At 44.6% G+C, this 12,388-nt stretch overlaps 1 protein-coding gene across 1 annotated transcript in view; it reads right to left on the bottom strand.

Annotated features, from left to right (window-relative positions):
* Positions 1-8,881, bottom strand: part of URB1 (URB1 ribosome biogenesis homolog) — a 40,644-nt gene extending 31,763 nt beyond the window's left edge. Inside the window, exons 1-8 of the mRNA XM_062515269.1 lie at positions 8,752-8,881; positions 8,425-8,564; positions 7,007-7,158; positions 5,378-5,510; positions 3,343-3,439; positions 2,231-2,316; positions 961-1,086; positions 145-275 (exon numbers count right to left, since the gene is read on the bottom strand). Of these exons, the coding sequence (XP_062371253.1) occupies positions 145-275; positions 961-1,086; positions 2,231-2,316; positions 3,343-3,439; positions 5,378-5,510; positions 7,007-7,158; positions 8,425-8,564; positions 8,752-8,881 (995 nt within the window). The remainder of the gene's footprint in view (positions 1-144; positions 276-960; positions 1,087-2,230; positions 2,317-3,342; positions 3,440-5,377; positions 5,511-7,006; positions 7,159-8,424; positions 8,565-8,751) is intronic.
* Positions 8,882-12,388: the final 3,507 nt, after the last annotated feature.

The following is a 12,388-nucleotide window of genomic DNA, read 5'->3' as shown; positions in this document are numbered from 1 at the left end:
TAGGCAACTAATTTACCTCCACGTTTTCTGCATGACCAACAGTGAATTAGTACCAAACATTTCAGGGCAGACACAGTAACTAGTGAGGGCTCTTTTGCTTCTAGCAAAAAATCCACATACAATCCCAGCTGCCCAGTGACTTACTTGCCAGAAGTTCCAAGACTTGGATCATGGAACGTTATCCCATGTTTCAGAGAGCAGCAGAGGTCCATTAAGAAACTATGCACAAGTTCTCGTACCATTGCTTTTCCCACCTCTTCAGAACCTTGAGCCACCTATAAAAACCAACAAGGAGTAAAAATAGGCATATGAGATTTTGTATCACAGGTATCAACTTCACTCTACATTTTATACGGCTTCACTTAGAGAAATACTAAAAAAAAGTTTGGCTTTTGTTCAGATTAAGAAGAGAAGCTGCAAGACTTGAAGGTCCCTTCCAAACCACAAACCATTTTGTGATTCCACAGTTACATTCACCTTCTAAATCCAGAACAACTCAAGATGCCTATGGATGAGAAGACTCTTGACAGCTGAGGCTGGAAAACCATGAATCATTTGACCTACATGGACTGCCAGGAACTGTAAGAACTTAAAATTATTCAGAACTGAAACACATGCTTAAGAATGGAGTCAGAGATCTGCACAGCTCTAAGCAGACACCTACTACAAACAGATCTCCTCCAAAGGGTGTTTACAGTACATCAGGATGGGAATGGCAGGCTTGTAAGCATCTGGTAGGGGAATACTAAAGGGCAGACACAGAAGTGAAAAATCTGTAGCCAAAACCCAGTGAGAAGCAGTAGAAATTTGGGGGTTCATTTTAAAAAGGCTCAGTAGATTCCTCTTTTTGAGCTCATAAAGCTCAGAGCAATTGGGAGCTGTTTCAAAAGCTGTGGGCTGCAAAAGGAGGGGGAAAAGAAGGCAGCACCAAGGACTAAGCAAAGAAAGAAATGACCAGACCTTTAAATCCTCAGGGCTGACATCAGTAATCCCGTTCCAACGGTACAGGGAAGCGATGTGAAGCAACACTTCCGCAGTGAAAAAGCGCACCTTCTGCGTTTTGCTGATATTTTTGTTATGAACCACCTGAAAAGGAGAAAAAACCAAACTTTTCTATTCACTGCAAGTTAATCAGAAAACCATGGCAAAACAGCGACACACTTCATTCTTCACAGAGAGCTGGCTCTCCTCACCAGGGCAGAAGAAAGGTTCTGCCTGTCCCATCAACACTTCTCTCACATGCTCCCGCTCCGCCTTGACCCTACACCAACCTCGGCAAGCCCTGCACGTGCTGGACAGGACAGGACAGATGCTCACGTTCAACTGAAGAGCACAGTTTCATGTTTAGAGCATCACAGCCACAGACAGGAACCATGAGAACCTGAGCGTAGACACAGGTAGTAGGTAAGGCCTACTACAAATCAAGTCTGAATGAAAGGGAGCACACAGAGAAGGAAGTCTCTCAGAAGTTCGTCTGCTGTGTTTTACTGCTGGCATTGTTGGAATTCTCATTGTTTTTGGTAAGCTGAAAGAGCCATACAATGTGCTGGCATCCACCAATAACCTAACAGCTCACGATGTACAATACCCACACAGGGAAAGCTTCATTTGAAAAATAAAGTTTCAAGGAGTTTTTATTTTACGTGTAAATGGTAGCCTTTTTATTCTCCTTTCTGTGTTACTGCAACAGCAAAATCAAAGAACATTTTTGGCTTTAATTGGTCAGTAGTGAAAAGCCTGAGTCGGAGGCAGGCTCTTATGGCTATACTCTAAAACTGAAACTGTTTTTTCTTCATTCTCTCAACTGTTCATCCAACAGCTTATGAAACATTGCTACAGTAGCTGAGAACAAATATTAAAAAATCACAGAAACTGGGGCTAAAAACATTTTTAAAGAAATAAAATACATCTCAAGTGCAGCTGCTCTACAAGCAACAAGTGCATCGCAGGGAAGAGGCAGGGCCACGCTCAGAAGGTGGCAGCACAGGAAAGGAAGCCACCATAACTCTGACACCCTTCAGCAATTCCTGCCTCCCTGTTTTCAATCCTGAGACAGTAATATAGCCAAGCTATCAACCTCCAACACACATTATCAGGCATAGACGCTGCAGCAACACGCTGCCAGCAGCCCCAAGAACTTAACATTGTGTGAGAAATCACTGCAGAACTGTTTCCAGCAGTGAGGAAAACAGAAAACACAAGACAACACAGCTTCAGGGGTGTACCATACCTTCGTTTTCAGTGTGGAAAGTAGAAGATTGACAGTAGAAACTCTGTCTTCCTTTATTTCAGAGCGAAGAATATCTGGAATGAAATCTAAGAGGACATTTCAAATTGAGGTCAAAACGTGAAAGCTCTTTTCATACTACAATGCTTCAGGGAATTCATACCCATTCCTCTTCCATGTCACACCACTTATCTTGCTGTTATATTCCAGGATGAACCACAAGGCAGCAATCAGAGTTCAAAAGGATCATGTGCCTGTGGCTACCGTGATGAGCAAGTTCCAATGCTGGCAAACCTACTCTGATCTTGACTGCCTAATTTGCCAACCTGCTGATTAGCACTGCTACAGCATCTGTCACCTTTAAATACACTCTGGGCCCTGAAATGCCATACTAAAATTCAAGTAAATTCATATTCTTCCCATTGAGGCACTTGTGTTTGTTTCACTTAGTGATTCTCAAATGTTTGGTGGTTCCATCTCCAACCACATGCACGAAAAAACTAAACTACTTCCAGCACCTAAAGGAAATCAGCAGCCCTGGGGCAGCAGGAGCGAGAGAAGAATTAGAAGCGAGAATAATTACAGCCAGTTCTCAGTCCCCTGCCGCAGGGGAAATGACCTGCTGCCAGCTAACGGCTAAAGGACTTTTTTTAAACAACATTTCTAGATCCATTCTGAACTGTCTCATAACTTTAGCAAGGGTCAGAATTCACAGGGCAAAAAGGCAACTGAAGCACACCCCTTTCAAAAGAAAATGAAATGCAGCATATCCGCTGTTAGTGTCCTATGAGCAAGGCAAGAAGCCATTAATTTATTTATGTTTACTGACTCTATGACCTCAAAGATTAGATTTACTTTTTTTAATCCCTGTCACCAAAGACTTGTCATTTTTGCAAAGTTTTAGCAGATAGCATATTGTTCTCAAGCAGAAGAGGCCTATTTATTACACTACCAAAGAAGTCTAAAGCTTCTCAGGTAAGAAGACGCAAAAAAATATATTTTGCTTCTTATTAGTGCTCTCTACGTGATTCCTATTTTTAATTAGGTCATATTTATTATCACCTATAAATGTCTAGGCCTTGAAACCAAAAACCCAACAAGCAATTATAAAGTACCTTTTAATTCCAGCACCTGTGCCAAGAGTGCATTGTCACCAGCAATGAGAAAGGAGAGAGCAAACTGAATATAGGCTGTGCGGACATCTGTTCTTCCCTGGAAACAAAAAAGTAAACACAAAAAAAAATAAAAAAAATGTTGTTAGCACATAGATTGTACCCAACTGCAGAACTGATACTGCAACTGCTGATTATCTCCAGAAGCGCCATAAATGGGCAAATGAAACAACTTCTAGAAACTTCTATGCATGCAGCCACAGACAGACATTTACATGCAATACACACAGCGTACTCAGATAAAAAACTTCTTGCAATAAGCAGATCACTTTTAGGCAAAAGGGAAAATGCCCTAGTTCACTTTGCACTAGTGCTTTTCAATTCTCAATACATGAGACCAGGCCACAAATTTAAAGAAAAAGGAAACATTAACAGCAGTTTCATGCCAAACCATCCATCACTGAACTTCCTCACTTGTGCACTGCTTGGTCAGTTCACAAAACTGCCATAATAAGAGGCAAATATAAAACTACCAACTCAGGCACAGCGGAAGCAGTGAAAGCCTGACCTGTAACAGCACCACAGGATACGAACAGTGAATCACAGAATGCTCTGAGTTGGAATGGATCTTAAGGGTAACCTCCTTCCACCCCCTGCCACGGGCAGAGACACATTCCCACCCACACTGCTGACCAACCCAGCCTTGGACACTTCCAGGGACAGGGCAGTGACAGCTTCTCTGGGCACCCTGTGCTGGACAGCGTCTCATCATCCTCATGGCCAAGAGCCTCCTCCCAATATCTAATGTAAATACACCCTCTTTCAAAAAAAAAGTCATCCCTCATCCTATCACTACATGCCCTGAGTCCTGCCATGACTTGCAATTTTTTTTAAACCTGTTGTGCAAAATTAAGCTGCCTGTAAAGAAGCCTAAAAGAAGATTCTGAGTAGGCAAAACATAAGGCGGCAGGGACTCGAGAAAGGGCTGAAAGAAGAAATAAACAGAAACGAACAGGATTTTGCCCTAAGCTTTGGGCCTGGTATTTCTGTGTTAAAAACTCACCTCTGATAGCCAATTGTGACATAATTTCACTGAAATCTGCATAAGAGTAAGACCTTTTGGATGCTCGTTTCCTGGTACCTTACTCACATATTTAAGCAACTTGTGGTCAAAAGACTACACCCAAGAGCTTAAAATCAAGAGTGAAGGTACTCCTGCAGTGAGGTCAAAACCCACAGAATATGACAATTCCAGAACCACAAAAGGTGGTTCCGAGGAAAAAGAGATGCGTTTAGTTTTTTGCCTTCACCTGATTGCTTAATAAAGAAAAAAATCTGACTTTTCATCTCAGAAGGCACAAATCCAACACAAATGCACACATTCACTCTGAAAGTAATCCTCAAAATCCAGAAACATTGTAATGTCAACACTGCAAACAAAGCCGGATTTATTATACACTTGCATTTGGAATGACACATAAATATTCTTGTTTTAAAGCACTGGTCTGGGTCAATTCTGACTATTTTTAGCAAACAGGGAGGGAACATGAGATAGTTTCTTCTGGAAAAAGAGAAGTGACTTTTTCTCCTCACTCACATACACTTCTTAAGGATTTCCAGCTAGAGATTATTTAGAGCTCTTGTTTATGTTTTCAAATGCAATTACTCCACATTAGTACTGGGCAATATCGCCTCTCCAACTTCCATTTACTTCAGTGGGACCAAACTGCAAAAACCCCTGACTAGTTTTCAGGAGTTTACTATCACTTTCACTCTGTTTTAGACACTAGAAGGGCAGGTCACAGAAACTGTACATTTATATTTCTCCACAGCTTGTTGGAAACACACGAGGAGCTCTCCTGTGTTCAGCTGGGCACAATCAAGGACTTCAGCCTGACAGAGGACAGGAGGGGAAGAGTTAAGTTCTGGCAGATGAAAATACAGCAAACACTGGCAACCAGTTTGTTGTAAATAGTTAGCTAAAATAGCTGGTGGAGCCATGGCATGGCATTTCATGGCATGCAGCACCTTAACTTACCTTCTTAAATCCTTTTTTCAACAATCCAGGCAGATATTTGTTGTTGAAATCAAAATGACTAAACACATCCCTTGCTGAATCCGGGCCCTGAGCCACCATTGCTGACAACAGTGCAAGGCACCCTCGGCTCATCCTAAAAAGCCAAAGCAGAGGTAAACCTGCAGGTTATTTCCAGGATGATGCTCACACAAACCACCCAAGCAAGAAATCAAAACTTCAAGAGAAAATAGAAGGGAAATTAAACAATCCAAGTAATTATTTTAGGCAGTAATAACAGCAGCTGGGAAGGAGGGGCTTGGGAAGAAGGGAGAAGGAAACGCCTTTTGATCTTCTTCCCCAAAATTAAGCTGTAATGTGAGGGTGGATATTCCCTTTCTAAAGTCGTTTAAAAGGGAGAAAGTGCCAAAATTAACAATAATCATGGTAGTGGGGTTGGACTAGACAACCCTTACTTATCCTCTGATTCTTTGAACTCCTAAATTCATTGAGGTTTGCCATTTATTTCAAGAGGAACGTGTCAGGGCCACTGTGCACAGGATCTCAATCATCTGAGCAGCCACTACCATGAACAGATGTGTAATCTGTCCATCCTGCTTCTGTCATGGACAATCTTTAAAAAGCCATGTGATTCCAGCAGAGATCCCATCTAGAGACATACAGTAAAGAAAATCCTTCTGCACATCAAAGAGGTTGCACAGAAAATGCAGGACATCTCCCATCAGAAATCTGCAGCCTCTTCTTCGCAGATTCCACAAGGATTTCTCCAGAACCCACAATCTTTAAACACTTAATCATTAGTGCAGATCTTGCACAGCTTCAAAACTTGTTTCCAGTACACTTTTTTGAGATTCTCTGTCCAGTTAAAATGCCTGCTGCAGTAGGATCAACTGTACAGTGGAGGAAGCACAGTTGTGTCTATGAACTGGGAAAGCAGAGAAAGCTTTTCCAATTCTGCTCAAAGACTGAAAGATGAGTCATTTGCCTTGGACAAGCCAATTTCACTTTGTTTTTTTCTCTGCTTTCCTCTTCCTCACAGGTTTGTACTGAAATGTCTCTGGCATTTACAACTTCTTTCCCCTACCCACATGAGCACGAGAAACCGTTTGGTCTGGACTAGATAACACAATTATCTAGCAACTTAAAATGACCTCACATCTAAGTGACTGGAAAAATTACAGAAGAAAAGCCAGTCGGAAAGAGAAAAATGCATTACAAACATGGAAACCTGACTCAAAAAAACAAACCCAGGGAAATAAAGCACTCAAGAGCAGCACTTGCCACCATCAAAGGAAGACTGCCCAGCCCTGTTCCACATAGTACAGTTCACCCCAAAAATCAAGTAGCATTAAAATAACAGGACTCAAGGTACCATCCATGTTAGCTCTCACTAGGACAGGCCCAACTGATGAAAACTACAGTTTCAGGAAAGTATCCTACTGCACTGGATTGTCTGATGTATCAGAATTTCCACCTTGCAAAGACTTCTGCAAGTAATTATGACAAGTGGAAAAGGTTTATTAAATAAAAGTGGATTGTGAGCAATAAGGCAAAATGAATTCTGCAGTGTCCAGTACAGTCCCTCCAGACCAAGTGACAGATATTCTCCACCAGAGCACCAAGAAGACTTACTTGTAATTTTCAGAATACAAAGCAGCATAGACCAGTTTCATATAGGAATGAATCAACTTTTTGACAATGTTCATTCCCACAACAGAAAAATGTGAGAGGTCGCTGGCTGTCCTCAGTAAAATGGCTTCTAGAGCTTGAAAGATTAACAGCATCTGCAGGATAGAAAAGTAAGTTAATCCCTGACCTGAAATCATTAGCTGGGCAAACAGTAATAACCACCATGAATAAAAAAAGCAACCCCGCTCCAAGAGGAAAACTTCCACATATGAAAGTGACACTAACTTGTAAATTCTCTCCTAAATTAATGCTTCCTCTTTGAAAAGATCACATCTGAGAGCATGTCATTCCAAGAAATCAATGCTTCAAGAGACGACTGCTCCCAAGCGGATAACAAAAAATGAAATGTGCTGGAAAGAAGCATTGGGGCTGTTCCAGTCTTGCAATTAATTCCTTCCAGAAGGATCCAGAACCCATACAGCACTAGGCTGTGTCCATTACAAACATCAGCCCCTGTCAGCAACGGGATATTGAGGAAAGGCTGTCACTGAACATGACACAGGTTGTCACTACACAAACAAAAATGATACTGAAAGGCAAAGAACAGCAAGTGATGGTTAAAAAGCCATGCAATGCAATACTGCGTTGTGAGCAGTTAGCAATGCTGCACCAGCATTCACAGTGAAAAGCTGTTGAACTCTTTGTTCATTCATCATATTCTGATGAGGACAAATCGCGTCCAGCTGAAATAAGAAAAATGAGGTCAACTTGACCAGTGGCTTCCTAGAAATACTGACGTATTAAAAAGATGGCTAAAAACATTTACTTTCACTAGAGTACTTAAGTTTTGCTTTCTTAACTGCTTCTATTGATCTCCCTATTTCCTAAAAGGTCTTTTGACAACATTTAAAGAACCTTAACAGCTTGATATGAACAGGGCTACTGGTTCTGTGTGTCATTCAATGCGGGAACATGTACTAACTGAAAAGAGCATCTGCCACTTGGTAGGTGCTTCTGCCACTGCTACTTCCAGGGGAAAAAAAATCACACACACACATACACAAAAAAAAAACCAAAACAAAACAAAAAAAAAAAACCCACACAACAACAACAACAAAAAAAAAACCCACCACACCATATTAAATTATCAGAGTTCTTTGCACCACAAAGCATTTACTCACAGAAGCACAGAATACCCTGAGCTGGAATGGACCCACAAGGACCATCCAGTCCAACTCCCGGCCCCCCACAGACACCCCAACGATCCCACCCCGTGCATCCCTGAGAGCCGTCCAAACGCTCCCGGGGCTCTGGCAGCCTTGGGGGCTGGGACCCTTCCTTGGCGACCCCTTGCCGGTTCCTCTCCGGGGTGGGATTGCAGCCGCCAGTCCCTGAGTTACAAGCCCCCACGTCCAACTTACCTCACTTTCAGGCTTCCTTTCTCCATCGAGAAGCCTGAATATCTCAGCACACTCCATGGAAATTTTTACGTATCCCTCCACGACATCGTACACTCGGGGAGACGGCAGCGTCTTGGCGACGGACACGAAGGTCTCCAGCCCTGCAAAGCCACAGCGTCACCCTGGGCACCAGCGCCACGTGCGGGGCCAGCTCCGGGCGGGACCCTGGGAGGCCGGGCCGTGCCCACGGGCTCCATCCCCAGCGGCATCGCCGCCACCCCCGCGACTCGCCCGGGGCCCGGCCCGCCTCGGAGCCCCGGGTCTCTCCCGCCCTGCAGAGCCCCTCACCCTCGGCGGCGGCCGCGGGGTCCCGCAGCAGCGCCTTGAAGCGGGCGCCATTGAACTCCTCGTCCCGCGGGCCACAGACGCGCTTGGCCGCCGGCACCCCGCTCGCCTCCCCGCTCCTCTTCCCGGCCATGCCTGACGGCCGAGCCGGCCCCGCCCCGGAACCGCCGCCGCTCCCCCAGGAAGGGGCGGGCGGAGCGGGACCAGCCCCCGGGAGGGGAGGGAGCGCCGCGGGCCCGGCCCGGCCTAGGGGGAGGGCTCTCCGGGCCGCCGGTGCCCAAGCGGGCGAAAGGGGTTAAAAGTAGTTCTTTTGGAACGCTTTGGGAGGGACCGTAACGATGGTCTCGTTCCGCCATCCGTTCCCAGACCCTGCCGTGGGCGGGGACACCTTCCGCTTGCCCGGGCCCTTGGCCTCGGACACTTCCAGCGACCCGGGGCGGCCGCAGCTTCTCTGGGCGCCCTGTGCCAGGGCCTGCCCACCCTCCCAGCCGAGAATTCTTTCCCGGTATCCCATCTGTAGCGGTCTGTCATCGCAAGGCCGAGCAGGTTTTGGTCATCCCGGTTTCCCGGGACTGCCGCCCCCTGCGCTCCTGAACCAACACGGCTAAAAGTTCGGAGTGGAAGGGGAAAGCGCGGAGCGCCGGGCAGCAGGGAGAGGAGAGAACTTCCGCAGATACTCCTCTCTTTCCGGGAAAGGGAAAGGCTTCGGAATGACCCACCCGTGGCTTTCCAGTACCGGAAAGATAGACAGGGGCTATTTACAAGGGAAGGAGTGACAGACCGGGGGGGAATGGCTTCCCACTGCCGGAGGGCAGGCTGAGATTAATTAAAACCTAAGCTCTCTCGAGACTTGCTTTCAGCAAGAGTTATTCCAGGACGAGCACAGTGATAAGGAGGAACGGGAAAAAAAAAAAATATTCCAGTCAGCTGTTACATATGGAATGACAACAGTTGGAGCAGTAGTGGAAGATAAAGGATGCTTTTTCAGGAAGAAAAAAAATGAAAATAAACATCTATCCAAATCCAAACCGGATTTTTCATCATATGCACAAGTAATAAAAGCAACGTTAGTATCTTCCTGGGCTTTTTCAAACTGGGTGGAGTTTTTTGTTTTTTGTTTTTTTTTTGTTTTTTTTTTTTTTTGTTTTTTTTTTTTTTTTGCAAAATACTGGAGGGGAAAAAAAGTGATCCAGAAGAGGGCAACATTCACAGCCATTCTAAGACAGGATGAATAAAATGCTTTCACACTGACAGAAGATGCTGCGATGTTTTGAAAACAGATGGTAGAAGAAAATAAAGGAAGGTGATGGTTAGAAGACCGAAAAGGGTAAAATAAAATAAAATGAGACGGGGGGGGGGGGGGGGGGGAGGAAGTGGGAAAATGTTAATTGCTACACACTAGATACAAGGGTTTTTTACAAGCAATTTACAAGAACAAAGCTAAAAGCATCTTACTGCTGCTGGTGACACCATGGTCCAAGCTCTGCTAACAATCCCTGTTTCTAGCAATATTTATGTAACTCACACAAAACAAAACTCACTACATTCCAACTATTTTTCTGCTTGTCTAGATGGCAGTTCCATTTGGAATCTATCTTAGTATAGCAAATTCTACGCAAAGGTAGAGACTTTTCAGTTCAGTTCTTCCATAAAACGTTTTTGGTGGTTCTTCTGGATGAGGCAAATCCCTTGTTTTAGCTTGACAGCTTTCTTGAAACTTAAATTCATGCAGGTATCCAAATATATTTGCAATTCCAGAAACTGGTAGGCACATAATATGGAAAGTAAATAACATTGTCAAGAGGGAGTTGCTTTGTTACTGAGGGGACGAAAAGGAAGGCTAGTAGAACTACAGGGAAAAAAATTGATTTAGCACAGCTTTTAAAAGGCCCAAAGTACCCATAATGAGATCTTCAAGGTTACAGTCCCAGTTACCAGATTACAACCGATAGTTATCATCACACCACACTTCATAGTTTCAGTATTTTTCCAAGTACTGCAGAATGCTACTGACAATTATTTTTAAGTTGAATTTTTCTCTCCCCTCACTGCCCATTCAGCTGTTCAAGGCTGGGGAAGCAGACTGCTGGTTTCACTTCCAGACAGGTCACTTCCATGTTCTACTGGAGGGCACTTTCAAGCCCGTGTCCTTTTCTTTCTCTATCATATCTGACAACTTTCCTCCCCCACGTCTGTTTTTTGGCAAGCAGCATTTATGGAGGGCCAATCGCAGACCTCGGGCTCAGACAAAATTCATGTGTTGTGTTTGTGTGCAACAGATGGGAGCAGCAAATGAGTCAAGTAACTCCTGAGCTGCCCTGTTTTCAGTAAACCAAAATATCCTTCCATGATCCTTGCCAGATGAACATATCTTCATAGCCAAGTTACACACTGCCCCTCTGGCATTTAAATCTGAAAAAGAGCTCCCGGTCCCTCGCATGAACCTCAGCTCTCCACTTTGCTCAAGGAACGATTCTAGATACAGGAACAATTGAGCCAGCGACCCTCTCCTGCCTCAGTTACAACCTCTGAAGCCTTTACTACCCTGGACAGTAAGTAAACAGGCAAACCCCAGCCCTGCAGTCCTACCTAAAAAGCCTTTGCCTCCCAAACCTGAACCTTTTTTCTTCTTCACTGTGTGATCCTCACTCATGCAATCCTGAAGACAAAAATCTGATTTGGCAGATGAGGCCATTTCTACATGAGCCCAGCTACATAGCCCATGCTAATCCCAGCCCAAACCTGTCCTCTAAACCTGCTGGTGTTCAGGTGCTGGAGTCCCAGTTACAGGAACTCCTGTGGCTCTTTCATTTCCAGGCCATCTGTGAGCTGTGATCCCCTACCCTACCCTACTTTGGTGAGAAATGCAATAATTTCTTAAAATAAATTCTTCATTTTATATTTCAATTAACTATAGAAAGCATTCCAAGGAAATGTGCAGCAATTATGTCAAGACAGACATGACTGGCACCAACACCAGTCTTTTATTAAAAGCTTTTCATGCCTTCTCTCCCCAGACTTCTCTCAGGCAACTCTGACTCCTTTCCTTGTAGGCAGCTCCATACAGCACTGACTCCTTCTCTCCTCTCTGCAAGTTCCCTTCTACATGACTGGCTAAACCCCCAACCCATCCCTTTCCCAGCTGCCTAACCCCGTCTGTCCCTCACACAACATCTTCTTACCTGTCAGTCCCTTCCTCCCCACAGCACAGCCACAGCCCCCACCCCAAACCACAGCATGCTCTAGACATTGAAACCCGCTGCTGACCCACTCTTTTATAACCTCCATCCTCACCGTGCAGGCAAGGCTGTTTCCACTTCTCCATAATCAGTACAGCTGTAATTCATTGAGAAATACTGCCTTCTGCACTGTCCTCACAAACTATTCTTCTACAGAAAAGGATTTAACCCAAAGTCACATCTTCAAAACTGCAGTTCACAACGTTTGCTCTTAGTTTACACAATTATTCCAAGGAAAAGTTTCCTCCAGTTTTCCCCAAAATTTCAAGTGTGATATTGAGCTCCTTGTCAAGTCTTCCTGCTTTCCAGGCTTTGACACCCTGAGGCACAGGATCACAGGAGGAGAGAGGGTGGATGCTGCCAAGAGATGGGACATCAGGACCACCTCCTCAGCACAGCCT

This window comes from Cinclus cinclus, chromosome 2 (assembly GCF_963662255.1).
Source record: "Cinclus cinclus chromosome 2, bCinCin1.1, whole genome shotgun sequence".
Classification (NCBI taxonomy): Eukaryota; Metazoa; Chordata; class Aves; order Passeriformes; family Cinclidae; genus Cinclus; species Cinclus cinclus.
The sequence above is the reverse complement of the archived record's forward strand: the minus strand, read 5'-3'. Positions and strand labels throughout refer to the sequence as shown.